Source organism: Moschus berezovskii, chromosome 19 (assembly GCF_049115385.1).
Source record: "Moschus berezovskii isolate FMDL1 chromosome 19, NW_MosBer_1.0, whole genome shotgun sequence".
Classification (NCBI taxonomy): Eukaryota; Metazoa; Chordata; class Mammalia; order Artiodactyla; family Moschidae; genus Moschus; species Moschus berezovskii.
In genome coordinates this window covers 43468614-43493073 of record NC_142478.1, presented here as the reverse complement: position 1 = coordinate 43493073, position 24460 = coordinate 43468614, and the positions used below count along the sequence as shown (strand labels likewise).

Below are 24460 nucleotides of genomic sequence, written 5' to 3'. Positions count from 1 at the left end.
TCGCCACCCACACCGTGTGGGACCAAGTGCTCATCCTGAAGCAGAGCGGGGACTCCCACATTATAAGCAGACACTCTTAAGAGAAGTACTATTAGTGTTACCGTCAACAAAAGCTGTTGTCATGTACTGTTTTAGTTGTAGTACCCTCTGTATCAAACTGAGAGAAAGGGTTCAGGCTCAGAGCCACACTTCTACCACCACCACCACCACCACCACCATCAAAATAAAAGTGTGAAAGTGTTAGTCACTCAGTCATATCTGACTCTTTTTGACCCCATGGACTGTAGCCTGCCAGGCTGCTCTATCCGTGGGTTTCTCCAGGCAAGAGTACTGGAATGGATTGCCTTTCCTTTCTCCAGGAGATCTGCCTGACCCAGGAATCGAACCTGCATCTCCTACATTGCAGGCAGATTGTTTACCATCTGAGCCACTAGGCTTCCCTATCAAACATAAAAAAGACTTAAAAGGAAGAGGTGGGGAGAAAATCCTTATGCTGTCTATACAGTTTTGACCATAGGAAGCTTTTTAACAAATTCAGGTTTTGAACTGTCTAGAAATTTTTTTTCTAATGCTTTGTGTCTGCTGTGCTTGTTGATCGAGACAGACATCATGAAGCAACTTTTCTTGAGGATCTTATGCACCAGACGTTTTTGTTGGATGTGAGGAGAGATCAGTAATCAAGTAGACGTGCAGTTTGTATTCAATAGAGAAGACACAGAGAAAGACAATAAAATGTAAGCAGGCTTCCATCACCACCAGGGTGCTCGCTCAAGGAATGCCTCTCCTGGAAGCTGAAGTCTCAGTTGACTCAAGCGCCTTGCTGACTTGCTTGGTGAAGACCAGAGCAGAGAGCATGTTAGACTTTGGGGGCTGCTGGGGCAGAGCCTGGGGTTGGGAACAGGCTTTGCAAGTTTGTGTGTGGGCAGCAGAAAGACCGCTGTGTACTGGGAACAGAGGGAGGCTGGATGCAGTGAAGGGAGAGTCTGCAAGCTGAGCTTGGAGAGAAAATAGAGGTCTAGTCACATTAGCCTGTTGCAGGACTGGAAAAAGTCAGTTTTCATTCCAATCCCAAAGAAGGGCAATGCCAAAGAATGCTCAAACTACCACGCAATTGCACTCACCTCACACGCTAGTAAAGTAATGCTTAAAATTCTCCAAGCCAGGCTTCAGCGATACGTGAACCATGAACTTCCAGATGTTCAAGCTGGTTTTAGAAAAGGCAGAGAAACAAGAGATCACATTGCCAACATCCACTGGATCATGGAAAAAGCAAGAGAGTTCCAGAAAAACATCTACTTCTGCTTTATTGACTATGCCAAAGCCTTTGACTGTGTGGATCACAGTAAACTGTGGAAAATGTAATACCGGACCACCTGACCTGCCTCTTGAGAAATCTGTATGCAGGTCAGGAAGCAACAGAACTGGACATGGAACAACAGACTGGTTCCAAATAGGAAAAGGAGTATGTCAAGGCTGTATATTGTCACCCTGCTTATTTAACTTATATGCAGAGCACATCATGAGGAACGCTGGGCTGGAAGAAGCACAAGCTGGAATCAAGATTGCCGGGAGAAATATCAATAACCTCAGATATGCAGATGACACCACTGTTATGGCAGAAAGTGAAGAACTAAAGAGCCTCTTGATGAAAGTGAAAGAGGAGAGTGAAAAAGTTGGCCTAAAACTCAACATTCAGAAAACAAAGATCATGGCTTCCAGTCCCATCACTTCATGGCAGTAGATGGGGAAACAGTGGAAACAGTGGCTGACTTTATTTTTCTGGGCTCCAGAATCACTGCAGATGGTGACTGCAGCCATGAAATTAAAAGACACTTACTCCTTGAAAAGAAAGTTATGACTAACCTAGACAGCATATTAAAAAGCAGAGACATTACTTTGACAACAAAGGTCCGTCTAGTCAAAGTTATTGTTTTTCCAGTGGTCATGTATGGATGTGAGAATTGGACTCTAAAGAAAGCTGAGCACTGAAGAATTGATGCTTTTGAACTGTGGTGTTGGAGAAGACTCTTGAGAGTCCCTTGGACTGCAAGGAGATCCAACCAGTCCATCCTAAAGGAGATCGGTCCTGGATGTTCATTGGAAGGACTGATGTTGAAGCTGAAACTCCAAAACTTTGGCCACCTCATGCGAAGAGCTGACTCATTTAAAAAGACCCTGATGCTGGGAAAGATTGAGGGCAGGAGAAGGGAACAACAGAGGATGAGATGGCTGGATGGCATCACTGACTCGATGGACATGAGTTTGGGTGAACTCCGGGAGTTGGTGATGGACAGGGAGGCCTGGCGTGGTGTGGTTCATGGGGTCACAAAGAGTTGGACACGACTGAGCGACTGAACTGAACTGAGTTTTGGCGAGAGTATGTCCAGAAACAAAGACACCCCATCTGTTCTGTCCAAGCTGTGCAAGAGATGGAAGACTCGCAGCCTCTGCGGCTTCGTCTGCCCAGATGTCCCCTGCAAGTGAGGGCTATCTGGCAAGTCCAAACCTGCACTCTAGACCCAAATGTCTGCTTGCAGTCCTGCCTCTGCACTGTCCCAGGAGTGCTGTCAGGTTGGAGAGCGCACGACTCCATTTTGCAGCAGCATCAACCAGCCAAACTCACAGTTCTTCCCATTGGAGGAATTGTAGCAGCTTCTGAGTGTTTCAGTTTGCATTTTCTTTTCCAGTGTTGAGTTTGCCCCTGTGGACTCACCACACTCTGGTTGTGTTATGTAATTCCTTGGGGATTTTTGCTTGCTGTTTCTTTTCCCATGGAGAGTAAGCTCCCCTGGGCAGAGACCCAGCTACTGTGTCACGCTGACTGCTCCATCCCCAGCAACCTGAATCCTGCCTGGCATATAGGAGATGTTCAATGGATCCTTGAATGGGGGGGACATGTTCCCCATATATACGAGGAGGAGTACTTACAGATTTTTTTAAAGAGACACACTCAGATGATCTAGTCATTTTCCTGGGGAACATCTGATGTGCCCTTTCCATGACTGGCTCTTGCTGGATTTTAGTTTTAGTTGAGATGTACCATTTTCACAAGGGTGTTCTGGGACCACTGAGGGGAGAATAAACCTTTGTCCTGGTTGCTTAAAGAAAAGCATGTGAACTTAACACTGATATCATCTTGTTTATATACTCCACGCATGCGGGCTTGTTAAGGACAGAGCTTGTTAAGACTTGTAACAAGTCTTGTAAGCTTGTAACTTTCTGCCCCAGGCCCAGGTGGTCCCAGGAACTTAGTAGGTGCTCAGTCAAAGTTGAGCAAATGGATTTAAGAGTTTCAGGGCGTTGCCACTTTGAATCCAGATTTTGTCAGATCATCAAAAGAGTAAGCTCTCCAAATAGCACACATATTTCCAAATAAAGCTGAATACTTATCTTGAACAACACAGGTCAAGAAAAGCCAGCAGTTGACATTTTTAAGCCTATAGATGTATTCTTTTTTCTTACTGCTAATTTCTGTAGGAATAAATAGACACTTGTTGAAGAGCCCCCCTCTGTCAGGAGGGTGGGGATGCAAGCATAAATTGTTTTCTTATTCATGTGCAAAACTCCAAAAATCTCTGCAGTCTATGTGCATTAGCATTTGTGCTAATTATAAAAGTATTCTAAAAAGAAGAGTGATACTAAAAATATTAAGAAGTGTTAGACATAGCACTTTTAAAGCTGAAGCCGAGGCTGTGAATAATTTAACTGAAAGTCGCACATTTTACAACCGAGGCACAACTTGTGGAGCTGACAGGAAGCATGGTGTGGGCTGGAACCTACCCCGTGGAGCTCCTGTGCAGAAGCTCTTTGGTGTCCTGGAGATGCCAGGCCCGCAGTGAAGTGAGTGAACCAGCCAGTGAAGCCCACACAGTCCTGGGGATGGGGACCAGCGCCCCAGCAGCATCCAGGCTGCTTTCCCTTGTTAGACCATGGCCCAGCCCATAGCCACACACACTAAATGGGGATTGAATCTATCCTTTTCTCATGAAAATGGCAATAGGTTACAAGGCAAAATGAGGCCTGTTCTTGTGTCTGAGAGTTGTAGCTGTATCATTTGCTAAAATGTATGATTTACTACGGGCTTCCCAGGTGGCACTAGTGGTAAAGACGCCGCTACAGAGACGCCACTACAGAGGTGGGCTACAGTCCATGGGGTCGCAAAGAATTGGATATGACTGAAACAACACAGCATGCACTCATGACTGACTACATGCACTGCAGTACTTTTGCATAAAAATCTTTCTGTGTGATATCAAAATGCATTTTTAAAATATTTATTTTATTTATTTGGCTGTGTTGGTAATTGTGGCACTCCAGATCTTTTTTTTTTTAAGTTGTCCATGATTCGCACGTGGAATCATGATTTGCAGCATGTGAACTCTTACTTGTGGCATGTGGAATCTAGTTCCCTGACCAGGGATCGAATCTGGGCCCTCTGCATTGGGAGCACAGAGTCTTAGCCACCGGACCACCAGGGAAGGCTCCCAAATTTTTCAGGAAATGTTGGAGAACGCTCACCCAGCCCTTCAGCTTATGTTTTTATCACAATTATTATTCAGCATTCTATAGTACAGATAAAGGGAACATCCTTCTTGGTTTTTATTATTTTAATTTTTTGCTTTTGTTTTTCATGTCTCTATTACAAGTTCTCGGCTCTTTTCACAATTAACTATTCAGAATTAATGACCTTTTAGTAGTACTCTGAAATGTCTTACCTGGCCCACCTTTTCCAAGAATTGTTAGAGAGTGAGTAGGTAACATTTACGGTATGGGCACTGGGCTGAATGTTTTACAGGTATTGATTTGTTTGATCCTCCCAGGAACTGTATGAAATAGGTCAGTGGTTTTTAAAGCTTTTTTTTTGTCTGCCGCCCACGCTAATGCATTTCACATCATGATCCAGTAACAAACATCTTTATATATGACAAACAAAAGTGTCATAAATTAGTGTTAACACTGCCCTCTACTCTATTTTCATTCATACTTCTCTTTTAAAATACCAGTTTTGATCTGCTAAATAATTTATAACCCACTAGCAGGTTGCAGCTCTCACAAAACATACTGTGGTGTGGTCCCTTACTGCTCCTGTTTTATGTATGAGAAAGCTGACAGGTTAAGTGAACCACCCAGGTGTCCCAGCCAGTGAGCCACAGAGCTGGGATTTGAAGGAGAGCCTGGGTGTTACTCCTCCTCTACTGAACAGAAGAATCATGCAGCTGTAGGACTGCCAGAGGGTTTCCCAGCTGGTGCAGTCGTGCAGAATCTGCCTGCTAATGCAGGAGACTTGGGCTTGATTCCTGGGACAGGAACATCCATAGAGGAGGGCATGGCAGCCCACTCCGGCGTTCTTGCCTGGAGAATCCCGTGGACAGAGGAGCCTGATGGGCTATAGTCCATGAGGTCACAGAGAGTCAACACGACTGAGCACACAGCATGAGCATGACTTCCAGAAGAAAGTGGTCCTCAACTCATCCCATCCTGCTTTTGTGACAGGGTGGGGACAGTGTTTATAATACAAGCGCTGCATCTCAATGGTGTCCTCCACCTGCCAAGAAGAAGCTGAGCTCTGCTCAGCATAAGACCAGGGACCCTGAGATTTGGGAATAGGGAACGAGGATCTTCTGGATCTTATAGGAGATTTTGAGAACTTGGGAGTGGGGCAGACATGTCTAATTAGGATTTTTTTAATTAAGGAGTATTCTGTGACTTTGAGGAAAAACCATCTCCCTCCAAATTCTCAATAGAATTATCTACTCACTGATACTTGAAATGGGGATTTGATTTTGGAGGTGTAAGTCCAGCCTTAAGGCTGAAACCAGGCCAGCCTCACCTGGGAGCACTTCAGTGCAGAAGTGCCATACGTTCAGCAAACCTTTGTTAATTGTCCATTGTGTCCCAGGCACATCCTGGATACAAGGGATCAACAGATAAATAGGCTCTACCTTTCCTGTGCACGTTGACTGGATCAGAAGAAGAGCATCTCATGGATGCTCACAGCACCTCTGCTGTGGACCAGGAAACCTAGATTGTTAGCTTCTCACCCTTGTGGCTGGGGGTTCTCTGGTCTTGCAGCCGTCAGCTCCATGCAGGGCCACCATGCGCTGCACAGTGCCTGGCACATTGCAGATGCTTGATGCGCAGCCAGGCAACCCTTGCAGGATTTCAGAACTCACACTGGGGACTCAGCCTATTTCCATCTGCCTGTAAAAGTAGAAATAAAAACATGATGGCTCATGTGGAGAAGCTGCCTTCCAGTGGTGTCCATGAGCATGGTACCAATTGTTTGCATTTATAAGTGAGGTCTGGTCATGGATACAGGGCTCCGTCTGTGATCCCTGCTCCTTTTGACTTGTTTCCCCTTTTATGGGATATTTTCTCACAGTACAGGAGTCTTAGGGAGGCCGGTCTCCCCCTGCTGGATGTGGCCTGTAGAACCTGAACAGATAGGTTCCTGGGCTTCTGCTTTTCGTGTAGGTTCACGCAGGCTCCTTGAGTTCAGCTCTCACTTTGCAATCTTCTTCCCGCAGCCTCCCTGAGCAGCCTTCTGATCACACCGTTCCCATCTCCAAGCTCCTCCACCTCCTCGTCCAGCAGCTACCAGCGCCGTTGGCTTCGGAGCCAGACCACAAGCTTGGAAAACGGCATCATCCCCAGGAGGTGAGCTGGGTCCCCCTTGCTGTGAGGGGCACCCAGGTGGGCGGCCAGGGGTGCCCACAGACACCGCGTTCACCTGCCGTCCTGGGAAAGTGTGGAAGTTTTCCGCTCAGCTTCAGCTCAGCCTGGAGGTTTACAAGTTGAGGGTCCAGGAAAGACACTGGGAATATCTGGGTAGATCTGTGTTGATTTAGAGTGAGTACATGCTCTGTTTGTACTGGCTCCCCTCCGGGGAGGGGAGCTTGTGTAAGTGAGAAGGCTGGAATAAATCTTGGCTTATGGTGACACAGTATGGTCTTTGAAAATATATGAACCCAAGAGTGGTGACATACCCTTTTTTTTTCTTTTTGGTAAAACTTTAATTCTTAAACAGTCATGAGTTTGATTATGAATAGAGATGGTACCAAGATATTCTTTGCCTTTGTTTCAGCTGGTTTTAGATCTAAAGTTTAGTTACATTGCAAAATGTACATTTTTGACTTATGATGATGTTACGTCAGTAGCTTCCAATCTCTTTTTCGTACAACCCACAGCTTAACAGGGAATGGAGATGGTTGTCCCTGTAAAATCCAGACGACAGTCGGTTGACTTAGTAAGTTGAGTTGTGAGTAGCATGTATAGGGTCTGTGAGGGAGTGAAGAGTCAGCTGCACAACTGCATTTCAGAAGTTCATGAAGACGCACAGGTAAATAATGGTGTAAAGAAGATAAATGCTTAGAGAGAGTAGAGTATTTGGAGCTTGGAGGAGAGAGGCAGCATTCTGGAAGTCTTGGGGCTTGGGGAACTTTCATGGAACTGGTGGTCCTGAAAGAACAGGCTGAGGTATGGGGTCTAAGACATGCAGAGGGTGTCAGGCTGCTGGCACCCTCTTCTCCCAAAATTAACATCACGTGTTAATGTTTCTTTTTAAAAAATTATGCTCCAGGCATTTTGAGAACAACCTATAAAACGAGTGTAAGACTTTTCCATTAAAAGTATTTTACTTTCAGGACTTTCCTGGTGGTTCAGCAGTTAAGACTGCTCACTGCCAATGCAAGGGGCCTGGGTTCAAGCCCTGGTCAGGGAACTAGATCCCACATGCTGCAATTAAGTCTTGGAACAGCCAAAAAAAAAAATATATTAAAAATATTTTACTTTCAAAATATAATAGGAATAATAGTGATCTGTGACTATTAACATAAACTTATAAATTGCAAAAGAAAAGTTTTGGTGTAGTAATTTTATATAATCAGTAGTAATATTTCATACAATATCTTGACTCAAGATTTTTCTGGCTCACTTTTCTGCAGATTCATTTGTTTAGGTCATCAGAATTTATATGTCAGTTGGCATAATTGGAAGCAGTGTTAGCTGCTTCTTTCAAATGCAAGATGGCAGATAATTTTTGATAATTTTTTTATTTTGGGAAAGCTCATTTTGTTTATTGTAACAGTTACTGGAGCTGCATAGATTATAACAACATTAAGATAAATTTTTAATAAGCTTTAAAAATATAAATTTTAGTACATCTGCTGCTGCTGCTAAGTCACTTCAGTCGTGTCCTACTCTGTGTGACCCCATAGATGGAAGCCCACCAGGCTCCCCCGTCCCTGGGATTCTCCAGGCAAGAACACTGGAGTGGGTAGCCATTTCCTTAGTACATCTAGATCAGATTATTCTTATGGAGAAGTTTTGCTAAAGATTTTATTCTTCACACATATCCATTTTGTATGTCTGAATTCGATTTTAAATGTAAATTTATACAAGATTATTTTAATGTTTCCTCTGCCAATTCCCGCAGCTTATGGAGGTCTTGCAAGAAATTAGAAGTGTCTTTGTGCGTTGCATGTAATTCAGAATGCCTGTTGAGGCATTCTATACTGTGTTGTCAGTTATATGGAAAATTAATTCTAAAATGGGCTTCCTTATTAATAATCTCATCACCTAAAGGTTCATCTAGAAAGTAATGGGTGTTTTCTATCCAGTGCAACAATCTCTACACTTGATTTCTATTTCTGTGCTTGTGAGTATTTGCTTGGCAATGTTGCTGCAGTTTTCAAAATAAGAGATTACAAACTCTTTGAAGAACTCTAATAAGTCCCTGATATATTAATACTTTACTGCATTGTCCACTGTAGGCCCTTCTTTGTGATAATTTACTGCCCTGGGGCTCAAGACAAAGAGCTGAGTATTTTTGCAGACCCCACAAGGGCAGGCTCTGATGATAGACTGATAAGCTGCCTCCACTGTGTCTCGCCCAAGCCCTTTCCCTCTCCCACAGCCGTGACCTCTGCTGCCACCACCAGTCTGGGCCCAGGTCCCAGCCTTGCCACCTTGGGGCCTCGTGGCACCTGGGTTCTGGTCGTGTCTGTATGTGCCTGACCCCAGGCTGACTGCCCAGCGTCCAAGTTCCCTGTGTGCTCAGCTGCCTAGCATCTGTGTGCATGCCCGTGTGCATGCGTCATCACCCCATCAGACTTCACTTAAAGAGCACAAGTTAAAGGTGACCCAGTTAGGGATCAAGATCATACCCACTGAATATTACCTCAAGCTTCAGCCCTTCTGAGAGCAGCCCTGCGAGGGAGCACAGCCTGGGCTGGCTGTTTGACACCCAGGATGGAAGAGCTGCAGGGACTCAGCATCCATTACTGCCTGTGAAGATCCTTCAGTTACAGGGGTGTCGCCCATCTCCCTTGTGGCAGCACCCTTGTGGGAGTGGGGTTTAGTCTCTGATGCTGGACCAGGGAACAGTGGGTACCAGAGATGTGATTGCTTCTGCTCTGAGGGAGAAGTCACAGCAAAGACTTCATTCCAGAGAGAGTTCAGGGAGGCTCTTCACAGTCCATAGGGTTGGTTGCTTGTGTTCACCCGTATCTCGGGGCCCTGCCATCCCACGTGGGGAGCTTTGGTGACTGGAGACAGGGCCAGCGGAGTCAGGGGGCAGTTTACCAGCTGGTGCAGAAGTGCTGCCAAAGGACTGGGGGAGAGAGGCTCAGAGATTTCCCTGCTTCGTGGGGCTGTTGAAACCCTGAAGAAGCAGCGGTAATGTCCCAGAAAGGCTGTTGACTTGAATTATGAAATGAGTAACCAGAGTTGCTCATGAGATGTTCTTTGACCTACAGAAATGGTGATTTGATATATTCCAGTGTAATCCACAGATTCAGTGTAAGTTCAGAGTGACATAAGCGGTTAGACTAAGCAGTCCTGAGATCAGCTACGGGTCACTGAGATGTACTTAAATAGTAGAGTTTTGGCTTCACTTAGGATCTTGAAGTGTTCATAACGTATGTAAATGCTGTTCATAAGTGTCAGCAAAGTTCTATCTGGTTTTTATTATAAGAAGAAAAATTCAGTGTGTAGCTTGGTCTTCCCTTGACTCGAAGGCCTGTCAGCTGTGTGATTGCTCCCCGCCCCTCCCCTCAGTGCTGCAGCTGGGTGACCCCAACAGACGGATCAGACGTGGGGCCAGAGCCCCGGGCATTCCCAGTGTCCAAGCAGTGAGCCAGGGCCAGCAGACAGAAACCCTGGGCTCCGATTGCAGCGTGGTCATTGCAAAGCTTCTGTTCTGAAGCAAGTCAGTCACTCTGCCTCAGTTTCCATGTTTGCAAAATGGACTGTGTATCTCATCTAATGCCCTGATGGTAAAGCTATGGTAAAGTATTTGTGTGCATAGTTAAATGTTGAAAAACACTTTGAAGCATGCTATCATGTAGATTGATCTTAAAAGCACATTTACAGTATTATTCAGCCATAAAAAGGAAGGAATGTGAGTTAGTTGTAGCGAGGTGGATGAACCAAGAGCCTGTTATACAGAGTGAAGCAAGTCAGAAAGAGAAAAACAAATATCATAAATGTCATATATTAACGCATATATATGGAATCTAGAAAAATAGTACTGATGAACCTATTCACAGGGAAGAAATGGAAATGCAGACGTAGAGAACAGACTTGTGAGCATAGCAGGGGAAGGGGTGGGTAGGACTCATTAAGAAAGTAGCGTGTATAAATTAGCCAGTGGAAAGCTGCTGTATAACGTACACAGGGAGCTTAGCCTTGCGCTCTGATTACCTAGAGGGCTGGGATGAGACAGGGAGTCTCAAGAGGGAGGGGATATTTACATAACTGTGACTGATTCAAGTCATTGTATGGCAGAAACCAACACAACATTGTAAAGCAATTTTCCTCCAATTAAAAAAAATGATCCCAGGCTTAAAAAAAGTATATTTATAAATACCACATGGCCTGATTTATTCCAGTTTGCATGGCCAATCCAAGACTACTACAGACTGAATGAAACTCAGCAGCTTTAGAGTTCAGGGGAGAGCAAGTGAGAACCAACACGCTGTTAGAGCTGCGGGTGATTCTCAGAAATTCAGCAGGTGGCACCGTCTGCTGTGCTGACTGGAGCTGGTTACTGTTTTCAGGGTGGAGCTGGAGCTGACTCAGACATGTGAAGAGGGCTCGACGCTCAACGCTCACAGCAGTTTGATTATTAGAGACCACATTGACCAAGACATGCAGACTGATGTAGGCATTTTTACTTTCGCAAAAAGGAGGGAAGTAGGAGATGACAAAGAACAAAAGGGTTGCAAGAAAGGATTGGTGTAACAGAAGCTCAGAATTTCCTCTACAGAATAAAAATAAACTGGTGCAGAAAATCAAAGTTATAGGACAGGTACTATGGAAAAGAAGAGGGAGCATTGTATGAAATTAAGTAAAATCGTAAGAGAGCCTCGACAGTTTCTTTCTGCCAAGCAAATGATTAGGATCTAGGGGTTTCTCAGAGAAAGCAGTTGCTGGTTTGTTTTAATGCATAGCATTTACAAGAGCACCGGGAGACCATGTCCTTCCCCTGGCGTGTCTGTGAGTGAAGTCTTTTACCGATTTATCAGCCACACTAATGACATGGTCCTCTGAGGTTCGAACATGACGCCTGTCTCCTTTCATTTAAAAATGAGATAGCTTTCCTGACCATAAAACTTGTGATATGTGTATATTTTTAAAATGTGGGTATGTTCTAAATCTACTGTGAGTGGAGCACTAAATAACCAGTTAAAGACTGGGAATGAGGCCGGTTGCCTTGAGTTCTGCCAGCAGACGTGACCATCGGGGTGTAGTTTGTAGTACAGGACATGGAGGAGGCAGCGTCCTCCTGTGCTTAGCAGCAGACACAGCTGAACACTAGGGTAAGTGAGAAAGATGTACTGGCTAGGCGCTTTCATTTGCAGTGTGATGTCACTTGCTTCGGGACTTCCTAAAGGTGGCGCTAGTGGTAAAGAACTCGCCTGCCAGTACAGGAGACACAGATGCGGGTTCTATCCCTGGGTCGGGAAGATCCTGTGGAGCAGGGCATGGCTACCCACTCCAGTATTTTCACCTGGAGAATCCCATGGACAGAGGAGCCTGGCAGGCTACAGGCCATAGGGTCTCAAAGAGTTGGACATAACTGAAGCGACTTAGCATGAATGCACATCCTTTGCTTTGGTGTCTTTATAGAAAAAAAAAAAAAAATAATTTAAAAAATCTTTCACTCTTGCTGTTAGCAGCTGCATGGTCATATGCTGGTTTTTCAGAATGAAGGAGAGACCTGGATTGGCTGTATTTGTGAGGTTCATCCCTTACAACAAATTGAATACATGTTCAGTTGGTTGGCTTTGTGCTCTCATCCTAGAAGCAGAGTCTTTGCACAGAACGTTAGGTTGGTCCAGGTGCTGACTATAGAGGGGGGTCTTTTTTCTTGGGGGGTTTCTTGGGGGGTTTCCTGGAGAGTGTTCAAGGTCGCGTGGCTTAGTCTCAGCGTTTATAGGAGTAACTTCATCTAATAGTTTTAGTAACCTTGGGAAAGCAAACCTTGGCTACTAGTAAATGTCCAAACGCGATGTCCTGGTCACACAGTGGACCGCAGAGGACCTTCCCTTTCAGAGATTCTTATCTACTGGTATCTATTAGCCAAAACTGAGGGCCTGTGTTTCGAGCCAACAGATGTTTCACACCCCTTCCCAAATACCACCAGTCTGGTGTAACACAGTCCAAGGGAAAAGGACTAGAATCTAATAAGAGGGCACTTAAAATTACTTTCAGTTCTCACTGAAGTTTCTTTTCATGTTAGGATAACACTGAGTATCAAGGGGAGGTTTTCATTTTCACAATAGAATCTGACGGAGGAGGACAGCTTAGCAGGGGATGTGCTCTGAATGAGGACGACATGCCCTGATAGGCTGTCAGGGTGTCACCCTGGCTTCGTGGCTCTTTTTCACCGTGGTCCACTGATGCAGGGCGACTCCTCAAACCCCTTCTCCTTCCAGGTCAATGGATGAGACGTTCAGCTTGGCCGAAGAAACCTGCAGTTCCAATCCGGCCATAGTCCGGAGGAAGAAGATTGCCATAAGCATCATCTTTTCACTGTGCGAGAAGGAGGAGGCACAGCGGAATTTCCAGGACTTCTTTTTTTCTCATTTCCCCCTGTTTGAATCTCACATGAACAGGCTGAAGAGTGCCATTGAGAAGGTACTGAAAGTACAGTGCATGGCCCCACGGGGCTGTAAGGGTGGCGGGCTGTCTGTACTGGATCACTGTCCCGGGGCGTGTGGATTGGCGGCAGCAGTGGTAGACAGATCCATAGGCACACCGATGTCAGTCAGCAGGTGCTCATTGCTTTGGGAAAGGGAATTACTGCCTCCCACTTGGGCTGTAACCTTGTCTCATGAATAAAGCCTGGTAGATGATTGTGAAGGAATGTCGTCTCAGCATAAAGTGGCTTCTTTTCTCTCCACCGAAGGCCATGATTTCCTGCAGGAAGATAGCAGAGTCGAGTCTCCGTGTCCAGTTCTATGTCAGCCGTCTGATGGAAGCTCTGGGGGAGTTCAGGTAAGTTGGCAACGTTTGGCGAACCCAGCAAGGGACATTGTGGAGCCGCAGCCTTGAACCTCCATGTGTGTGGAGACCATGACTCGGAATTCAGAGTTGGGGGCAAATTCCGACTTGGGGGTTGGCAGTTATTGGTTATTTTAGCAGCTCCTTCCTTGGAAGCTAAGGCCCAAAGGAGCAAAAAGTTTAAGTCACCAGCCCCAAGTTATCCTCATAACTGCCTGAGGGACAGTCTTTGATCTGATTGTCTCTACCAGAATGAATGGGGAAAACTGATGTTCACGTGCCTCGGGTCATCTCACAAAAGCCCTCAGAGTAAGCACGCTTAGCCCATTTTACAGACGCAGAAACTTGAAGTCCAGATGCTCGTCCAGAGCACAAGTGGGGAGAGTGTGTGTATCAGGGACATTACACTCCAGTTTGTCAGGACCGACCTGTGCACACCCGGTGTTCTTCCCGTGAGGGTCCTCCTCGGGACATAAATCACATGATCACCCTAGTGTATCTTTGCTGTGAGTTCCTCACTGACGACCTTTGTATCCTGGAGACCAGTTTTCTAGAGGTCTTGCCCCTCGTGTCAGGCAGAAATGTGGTGAATCCCACGGTCACCAGGCTGAGCAGGGTTGTTGCGGCACTCCTTAGGGCCGGCTTCTTGGGTGGGGAGTTAAAGCCCCCTCTGAAGCAGTCATGAGCTAATGAATGAATCTAAGTGTTCCTCTCTAGCTGCAGAACAAAAATGTTTACAATTCTTAAAAAGTTAGAAGCTTTTTGTGATGATTAAGGTAAAGGCTGGTGAACTCAGATGCTGCTTGAAGCAAAGTCTCCATCCAGTCTTTGCTGAGCCCTGAGTTATATGTAAAGTACTCCACTAACACATGACTCATTATCTGGGGTTGCTCAGACCAAGTCAGATATTTAAGGGATATGTGCAGCTGTGTGTTTCGGTGGCAGTGTGGTGACTAGTGAACCTCCTGCAGTGTAGGCGCCCTGGGGCTGCTGTGGCAGACTCCAGGCTGGCTTATGCTGGAGCGTCTGCACACTTGTTTAACGAAAGGTCCAGATCTGAAAGCGCAGGATCAGAGGCCTTGCTGTGGATGAATGGGTCTTGTTCTCACTTTAGTAAACCGCTGCTCAGAAACTATGACAGTATGGTGTGTTAGTGCTTGGAGGCCTTGGTTTCAGTAGGTGAATCGTAGGTCCATGTGGCTGTAACTCGTCCCTCCTGCCTGCTCAGAGATGCTCTGCTTTGTGCCAAGGCAGGATCCTGTGTGTCCCAGCTCCTTGATGCACATGGCCCCAAACTGAGATCAGAATATGCCCCGTGTAGATTCACCAGGGAGAGGGCATGTGTCCCAGCCTCAGAGGCAGAAAGGTGGTCTGCTCTGGGGGGCAGGTGGGATTCATGGTCAAAAGGCTGAGCAGGGCTGTTGCAGTGCTTCTTTTTTTTTTTTTATGGTTTTTCTTTTTTTTTTGGTAATTAATTTTTTATTGGAGGCAGATTATTTTACAATATTATATTGGTTGGTTTTGCCATACATTGACATGAATTCGCCCCGGGTTTACATAAGTTCCCCCTCCTGAACCCCCCTCCCACCTCCCTCCTCCCTTTATCCTCCCTCTGGGTCATCCCCGCATGCCAGCCCCGAGCATCCTATAACATGCATCGACCCTGAACTAGTGATTCGTTTCACATATGACAACATACGTGTTTCAATGCCATTCTCCCAAATCATCCCACCCTCACCCTCTGCCACAGAGTCCCAAAGACTGTTCTATACATCTGTGTCTCTTTTGCTGTCTCGTATACAGGGTTATCATTTGCATCTTTCTAAATTCCATATATATGCGTTAGTATGCAGTGCTTCTTAAAGCCAGTTTCTCAGTGGGGAATGGAAGCCTAGGCTAAGTCAGTGTTCTCCCTTTAAGGACCCCTGTGAGCCACACGGGCTGGAGCAGAACCCCCGGCACCAGGCATCCTCATCAGAGTGTGTGTCTGCTGCGAGGAGCCTAGCTCCTCTACACCTCGGTTTCTTAATCTGTAAAGTGATATGACTAGACTCATCAGTTTCCTAACAGCGTACTGTCCTAAGAATTTGATTCTGTTAGTCCGTGTTAAGAATCTAGTAAATAATATAGTGAAGAAGAGACATTTATGTAGCTTTTTCATCTGAAGTGTATAAAGTGCTTTGGTTCAGAGAAGGAAAGTGCTGACGAGAAATTGGGAGAGTTGAGTTGCCTCTGGTCACATTTTCGGTCTAGCATATTTGATCTTTCTTCCTTATGTTTTCCTCCTGTAAAAATTGCCCTAGATTCTGACACAAGGCTTCGTGAAGGCTATTTTACTTCAGTGTTTAGTATACGTTTCCTGAAAAGGGGTCTCTGCTGCAGCTGCTCAGCTTTCCTGTTGTGCAAATGTACCGAAAGATAATAGGGAAATGATGAGCATGGCCGTGTGCCAATAAAGCTTTATTTATAATAAAGGCCAGATTTGACCTGTACATTGTGTCCTAGTTTACCAACCCCTGTTCAATATTATTGTATTTTGAGTTTTCTTTTTAAAACATTTTCTTATTGAAGTATAATTGCCTGACAAAGTTGTGTTAGTTTCTGCTGTACAACAGCGTGATTCAGCCCTTAGTGTACATATATGTCCCCTCCTTGAGCTTCCCTCCCACGCCGCGAATCCCACCCCTCTAGGTCATCACAGAGCACCGGGCTGAGCTGCCTGTGCTGTGCAGCAGATTCCCACTAGCTGTCTGCTTTACATTCGGTAGTGTGTTTCTGTCAGTGCTGCTTTCCCGGTTCATCCCCGGTCTCCTTCGACCCCGGTGTTATATTCTGCTTTGAATGCCTTCGGGGCTACATAGATCCAGATGACTGTTTTCTTCTGGGTTCCTTTATGCAAAGGTCATCCACCACGGCACCTGTGACGGTTCCGTGCTCCCCTTCTCTTCTGCAGAGGGACGATCTGGAGCCTGTACTCCGTGCCGAGGATCGCCGAGCCCGTGTGGCTGGCCATGATGTCCAGCACCCTGGAGAGGACCCAGCTGTGCCAGCGCTTCCTCAAGGAGTTCACGCTCCTGATCGAGCAGATCAACAGGAACCAGTAAGGGCGGCCCGCTGGGCCCCGCGCGGCAGCTCCTTGCCCGTGCGCGCTGTGGGTGCCTCTTCCTGCGCTGACTAACTTGGTTGTGTTTTCTCCCATTTCTCCAAGGTTTTTTGCTGCCCTGCTGACTGCAGTCCTAACCTACCACCTGGCCTGGGTACCCACCGTCATGCCCGTTGACCACCCACCCATCAAAGCCTTCTCCGAGAAACGTACTTCTCAGCTGGTCAACATGCTGGCCAAGACACACCCGTACAATCCTCTCTGGGCTCAGCTGGGTCAGTACCTGATGTGACCATTCGGAGGCCGTGTGGGGTGGAACTGCAGAAACAGCAACGTTTTCGGTTAACATTAGCCGTCCAGCCCAGTGATTCCCAGGTGTCACTGGGCTGGCAGGGAACAGGAGACAGGCCCACAGATTCTACCTGTAAAGCGGGACCCTCACCCCACCAGAGCCTCATTCTGGTCTTTAAAGCCGTGCAGGCGCACTGAGTCCTCCCACATGGCAGCCACAGCTCCTCCTCCGGTGGGCTTCCTTAATGTTGGTACCACTGATATTTGGACCAGAAAATTTTTTGCTGGTTGTGGGGAGAGGGGCTGTCTGTGCCTGGTCATATATATATATATATATTTTTTTTTTTGTAATATTTGTTTATTTGGCTGCACCAGGTCTTAGTTGTAGAGTATGGAATCTAGTTCCCTAACCAGAGATGGAACCAAGCCCCCTGCATTGGGAGCACGGAGTTTCAGCCACTGGACCACCAGGGAAGTCCCTGGTCGGATGTTTAGCAGCACGACTGGCCTCTGCTCACCAGCTGCCAGTGAAAACCCCTCTTCCAAAGTGGTGATGATGAAAAATGTCACCAGACATTGCTCAGTGTCCCGTAGCGGGCAGGACACCCCCGGGTTGAGGACCACTGCCCTAGAGAGGGTGGACTGAATAGGAGGAAAGTCACAGAAAAAAGGAAGTAAGCACACACTGTGATTCCATTACCTTTTAAGTTTGAGCTGAGGGCAGAGACCTTGTCTTTCTGTCCAGCGCCCCCTGGGCTACTTCCTCCGAGCTTCGCGCTCAGACGCGCAGGGACCTGGCGTGCCAGGTGGTGGCTGGCGGAGCATGGGCTTGCGAGACCAGGGCTCAGGGTGGGAGAGGTGGGTGCCAGAGCCTCTCACCAGCAGAGCCTGCAGTGACCACTCAGGCTTGCATACCCGCTCTGGCCCAGGACCCCGTCCGTCGGCTGAACCCAGGGCTGGGATGACAGGCAGCTCACTCTTGGGACACCGGCTGCCTGTGGAGGAGGCAGGCTGTATTGAGAATGTCCTGAGCACTCCTTTGTTGGGGCAGGCAGAGGCCAGCCCAGAGAGAGAGAGCGTGCAGTGTGGAGGGTGAGGGCCAGGGCCAGATGGCTGGACTAAAACCCTGCCTCCTGGGCAAGTGGCCTAACCTCCGTGCCTCTGCTTCTCCATCTGTGCTATGGGAAGTGACAGCTCACGGCTGCTGTGGAAACTCCACTGTTTGTCTGTAAGTGGCCTTGTTGTCCATTCTGTTGCTGCAGCTGTGAATATGGGAGGGGCCCCGGGAGATAGAGGAGTGAGTAGAGGGCACTTTCAAGGAAGACACACTTGTTGTTGAGTCGCTAAGTCATGTCTGACTCTTTGTGACCCCATGGACTGCACACCAGGCTTCCCTTGTCCTTCACTATCTCTTGGAGTTTGCTCAGATTCACATCAGTGATGCCATCCAACCATCTTATCCTCTGTCGTCCCCTTCTCTTGCCCTCAATCTTTCTCAGCATCAAGGTCTTTTCCAGTGAGCTGGCTCTTTGCATCAGGTGGCCAAAGTATTGGAGCTTCAGCTTCAGCATCAGTCCTTCCAATGAATAGTCAGGGTTGATTTCCTTTAGGATGGACTGCTTTGATCTCTTTGCAGTCCAAAGGACTCTCAAGAGTCTTCTCTAGCACCACAGTTCAAAAGCATCAATTCTTCGGTGCACAGTTAGAAGGGCTGAATTTTTCAGAAAAGAATTGCAGACTGGGGACAGGCACAGCAGCCTTGGGAAGGAGCATATTCTAGTAGTAATGAAATGAAAGCTGTCACTGTGGGCCACACTATTTCAGGTGCTTTCCGCACATACTAATTAATTAGATTCTCATTCTCAACCTGTTGCTGCATCCTCACTATATTACAGATGATAAAGCTGTCTTCCTCTGTGCCCTGGGTCACGAAGTGTGTGAGGAGGAGGGTGCGTTTCCCACGTTAGGGGGATCCTAGGTGCAGATGAGTTAACTGAAGGATTTACGGGTGTCCTGAAGGATTTACTGCAGCCCATCAGCACAGCGGAAGGAGCCGGGAGCCCTTCGTCGGGTTCTTCCCAGGGAGGACAAGGCACTGCCGTTCTGGTTATGGACAACAGGCTTGAAGAAAAACTTATTCAGCAGTGACAGAAGGGGGCCAGATGTTTAGAAAACACGGTGCTTCTTGGTGCCCAGTCACCCATTTTAAAGGAGCGTGAATTGAACGGTATACATTTAACTAGATAAGTATATTTTTACTTAGCTGTACTTTCCATGTGAAGTTTAACTAATTGAGATCTGTTCCCTGAATTCGGAATAACAAGGCAGAGTCCCTTCCTCTGGGCCCCAAATCCTCTTTCAAAGGAGAGCATGTGTTCTCGGAAGTTCCCCCCAGCAATCCAGCAGGGCCTGCTGTGGACAGACCGAGGATGGGGTGCAGCCTGGAGTACAGTCACAGGGGAGAGCTTTGTGAAGCCAAGGGTTAAGTGATGGTTGGGTTTCAGTATTACAGAACATCGAGGACTGCACTCTTTTGACAGGGAGGCACTTATTTCCAATGATTGTTATTTTTATTAAACATTCACCAAGTCACAGCAAACAGAAAAATATAAATGACCAGGAATATGCCTGGTGCTGATTTACTTGTTGGAAGAGGGTGTTTGCTATGACCAGTGCGTTCTCTTGGCAAAACTGTATTAGCCTTTGCCCTGCTTCATTTCGTGCTCCAAGGCCAAATTTGCCTGTTGCTCCAGGTGCTTGACTTGCTACTTTTTCATTCCAGCCCCCTATAATGAAAAACTCATCTTTTTTGGGTGTTAGTTCTAAAAGGCCTTGTAGGTCTTCATAAAACCATTCAACTTCGGCTTCTTCAGCATTACTGGTTGGGGCATAGGCTTGGACTACTGTAATATTGAATGGTTTGCCTTGGAAACGAAAAGAAATCATTCTGTTGTTTTTAAGATTGCATCCAAGTACTGCAATTCGGACTCTTTTGTTGACCATGATGGCTACCTCATTTCTTCTCAGGGATTCCTGCCCACAGTAGTAGATATAATGGTCATCTGAGTTAAATTCACCCATTCCAGTCCATTTTAGTTCACTGATTCCTAGAATGTCGACGTTCACTCTTGCCATCTCCTGTTTGACCACTTCCAATCTTGATTCATGGACCTAACATTCCAGGTTCCTATGCAATATTGTTCTTTACAGCATCGGACCTTGCTTCTATCACCAGTCACATCCACAACTGGGTATTTGTTTTGCTTTGGCTCCATCCCTTCATTCTTTCTGGAGTTATTTCTCCACTGATCTGCAGTAGCATACTGGGCACCTACCGACCTGGGAAATTCCTCATTCAGTAGCCTATCATTTTGCCCTTTGATACTGTTCATGGGGACTGCAAGGAGATCCAACCAGTCCATTCTAAAGGAGATCGATCCTGGGTGTTCATTGGAAGGACTGATGCTAAAGCTGAAACTGCAATACTTTGGCCACCTCATGCGACAAGTTGACTAACTGGAAAAGACTCTGATGCTGGGAGTGATTTTGGGTGGGAGGAGACGGGGACGACAGAGAATGAGATGGTTGGATGGCATCACCTTCTCAATGGACATGAGTTTGAGTGAACTCCGGGAGTTGGTGATGGCCAGGGAGGCCTGGCGTGCTGTGATTCATGGGGTCGCAGAGAGTCGGACACAACTGAGCGACTGAACTGAACTGAACTGACTGTACTTGTAATCATGGTTCCTCAGTCATAGGGAAGGTCTGTCTTGAATTATTTCAAGGCCCGTTTGAGAGTTTGCCAGGACAGGCCTACTGCCACCTAGCTCCGCCCGTGTCCCTGCTCATCTTCTTGATGAACACTGGGGCCGAGTTAACAGTAGTGTCATGTGAATCCCTGACATGGCCATGACACTCTGCAGCCTCAGCAGACGTGATCACGGGAAATAGCAGTAATATACTCTTAATCGAGAAAGTTTTCTCAAACAAAAGTGCTTGTCCAGAGACCAACTGCAGTTCTGAGTTATTTTCAATTCTTGCATGGTTTCTCTCAGTCAGGTGCAAAAGCTTCCGAGGTAAAGTTCTACTAGTTTGTAACTTAGTCCTTTTATGGAGGGGATCGTGTGGTTATACTTGTCTTGCCCATTACCTGTTCTCAGAGTCTTACCCTGGGAATCCTCTCAAGGGGAGAGGACCCACCTCTGATGGGTCCTATCGCTTTCCCCTCAGGCTTCACCTTAGCTGTATGATTAATCTTGTCTAAGAGTTGTCTCCCCGCTCTCCCTCTAGATGGAGTCCAGATTCCTGAGCTCTTAACCTGTAACTGTCACCATGTATCTCCTCTCCTTGACTTAGGGTCACTCCACATTTTGATTTATTCCAGCATTCTGATTATTCCCAAAGGGGCTTCTGACTCAGGGTTGCTCCTGCGGAGATGTAAGGGAGATAAATCTACCTGAAACACTCAGCGCTGTGCCCGCAGTCAGGAAGTGTTGGCTTTTTGTTGTAATTGTCAATATTATTATCAAAGTATCAGAGATACCCCTTACCACGGGTAGTACTCAGATTTTATGAAATGCAGTAATTTTAATGGTCAGGCACTGGACAGACACCTGTGATGAGAAGCCTATGCTGCTGGTTCTCAAAGGTTTGCCTTTATTCTACCTTTAGCCAGTTTTTAATCAGCATGTCAGGATATAACTTACGGCACATTTTTTTCCAGTAAAATTTTCATATGACCTAAGAGAAAAAAATCAGATTCATTATTCATGACCAAGTGATTTTTTTCTTGTTGATCAAATTGATTCCACTTGATGCTCGTGTATATTGAGCAGACCATTTCATTAAGTATTTTGAATTGATTCACTGCACTTCTGCTCAGAGATCCCAGAATTTGGATATAACCCCAAGGCTTCTTATCCTCGGATTCTTCTAAAATAAAGATCTCATCATTCTAGTTTCCAAAATAAATGATTTGGTTTGGTCACAAATCAAGGGCGCTGGCTTTAGCCGTCCTTGGGGAGAAGGGAGCCAGCTGGCCCACTGACCTGCATGGTAAGACCCAGCCCGCAAACGGGGGACTGTGTACATGTCTCTGCACGCAGCACTGAACCCAATATACACACTGGCTCTGCACCCAGCATACACACCCATGCTGCACCCAGCGTACACCAGCACTGCACCCAGCACACACCTGCGCTGAACCCGGTATACACACTGGCGCTGTGCCCGGCATATCCCTGCGCTGCACCCAACGCACACCACACTGCCCGTGAGCACCCAGAGCAGGGCTGCTCCTGACCGGCCTTCCCAGGCAGACATTCCATCCTAGAGGGAAACGAAAAGGTGGTCATTCTAGGAATTAACCTCTGTGCCTCAGCTGTGTGAAGTGAGTCTGGTCTGGGAACACGTCATCCGTGTTTCTCCTGTTCAGGCTGACACAGCAGCCTTGAAGCGCTCACCCAGGTAACTGTGTCTTTGTGTCCACTTGGCCTCTAGGCGACCTTTATGGAGCTATCGGCTCTCCAGTGCGGCTGACGCGCACGGTGGTGCTGGGGAAGCAGAAGGATTTGGTGCAGCGCATACTGTACGTGCTGACCTACTTCGTGCGGTGCTCAGAGTTGCAGGAGAACCAGCTGATGTGGAGTGGGGGCCCCGCGCAAGGCGAGCAGATACTGCACGGCAGCAGCATCACCACGGCCCTGGAGAGAGGGGAGGTGGAGGAGTCCGAGTACGTGGTGGTCACGGTGAGGAGCGAGCCTGCTCTCCTGCCACCCACCCTGCCCGTGACCACGGCCGAGGGGTTGGCTGGGGTCCCGGTGGACGCTGACCCCAGAGACTTGTGTCCCCAACTTGATGGAGAAGGAGGCGGGGCCCTGGAGAAGAGCCTGACAGCCCACGGCGCGTGGAGACCTCAGGGCGCGTCCTGCGGGGACGAGGAGAATAAGGAGCCCCCTCGAGGCGGCTCTGCGAGGCTCCCCAGCGGTGCAGGTGTGGGCGCGGGGCTGCAGATGAGCCCTCCAGCCTTCGGGGTGGAGCCAGGAGGGGAGATGCCCAAGAAGCCGCCAGAGCGGTCGGCGGCCAGGCCATGCCCTGATGGACGTCTCCGGGACAGGCCGCCTTGGGAAAAGGTCACCTTCCACATCGGGAGCTCCGTGTCTCCGGAGTCAGACTTTGAAAGTCGCGCCAAAGCAATGGAGGAGCGGCTGCAGGCCTGCAGGTGTGCGGAGCCAGAACTGGCACGGGGACCCCCGGCCAGGCCTGGGGCGGCTGTCGACACAGCCCAGGAAGGCCAGGACCAGTGTGCTCCGACGTGCTCCCGGTCCCCTGGGGTATCTATGGGAGGCAGAGACGTCAGGACTGAGGCTGCCGTGGAGGTTGCTGGGGTGCCGGGTGCGCCTGCGATAAGCGGGAGCACCGCCCCTGTGCTCGGTGGCGATGCCAGCTTCAGGGTGGAAGGTGGCCTCCCCCGGAACGAGAGCTCCGACAGCGCACTTGGAGACAGTGATGATGACGCGTGTGCAGCGGCCTCACCGGACCTGGGTCCTGGAGGTGATCCTGATGCGGACCATGACCAGAGCGAAGGGTCACTGGAGGTGGAGCTGCCGCTGCCCAGGTAAGGCCGGCGGGAGGCAGAGTGAACCGGGTCAGATGCTGCCTCTCCGGCCACTGAGGGATGCGGTGGTGGTGGGGAGCAAGGCATGTCATCTCTCGCCACCCTCGAGGAAGATCTGTGGCCGTGGACGCCCAGCCTCGGAGGACGGAGGGTGGATGTGGTGGTGGGTTACACCCCCGAGCAGCTTTTCCCCTGCCTGTCTGGTCAGGACAGCTTCAGGTGGTTGGGAAACAGCACCTTTTCCTAAGGCAACATCAGCAGGTGACCTGGTCTGTAAAGCAGTAGCTACAGATTTGTCCCTTTTCTGTCTTGGCACCCCCCCTATGCATGTGTGTGAGTTCCTGGAGCCAGACTTTGTGAGGGACAAGAACAGACTCACACCCAGCCACCAGAATATCTGATTTTTCCTGCTCTTTCTCTTTAGGAAAGTTCCTTTTCCCTTTAACTCCCTTCCCTTCCCACAACAAAGACCTGCTTCCCAGGGGACTCCTTATGTGACCGTCCCTGGATGTTTCTCTCACCTGTGTCCCTGGGGCTTTGTTCCCACTGCAGTGCAAGAAGGGAGCACGTTTGTGTTGTGCGTGCTGATGGCTGGTCTTGTTTTAGGTCTCAGAGCATCAGCAACCCCAATGTGAGGAACTTCGGCCGCTCCCTCCTGGCGGGATACTGCCCCACGTACATGCCGGACTTGGTGCTTCACGGGACCAGCAGCGACGAGAAGCTGAAGCAGTGCCTAGCAGCCGACCTGGTCCACACGGTTCAGGTGAGTGATCCCAGCTGGGAGCCTCGGGCCACCAACCAGGGGGTGAAGGAGGGGACAGCCAGGCGGGGTGGGCAGTCACAGGTATAGTCATGGGATCGTTGCTCCAGATGCAGCCAGGGTTACGGAAACAGCGAGGCTGCTGAGGCATCTGGGGATGTGCGGAGCTGGAGGCTGTGAACAC

The 24460-nt window shown here is 48.0% G+C and overlaps 1 protein-coding gene across 7 annotated transcripts in view; it reads left to right on the top strand.

Annotated features, from left to right (window-relative positions):
* The window catches only part of FNIP2 (folliculin interacting protein 2), a 121209-nt gene that overhangs the window by 73787 nt on the left and 22962 nt on the right, over positions 1-24460 (top strand). For all 7 annotated transcript variants that reach the window (XM_088828048.1, XM_055405711.2, XM_055405714.2 and 4 more), the window contains 7 exons: positions 6528-6657; positions 12939-13140; positions 13412-13500; positions 16460-16606; positions 16715-16884; positions 22400-23516; positions 24123-24279. In XM_088828048.1, the coding sequence (XP_088684174.1) occupies positions 6528-6657; positions 12939-13140; positions 13412-13500; positions 16460-16606; positions 16715-16884; positions 22400-23516; positions 24123-24279 (2012 nt within the window). The remainder of the gene's footprint in view (positions 1-6527; positions 6658-12938; positions 13141-13411; positions 13501-16459; positions 16607-16714; positions 16885-22399; positions 23517-24122; positions 24280-24460) is intronic.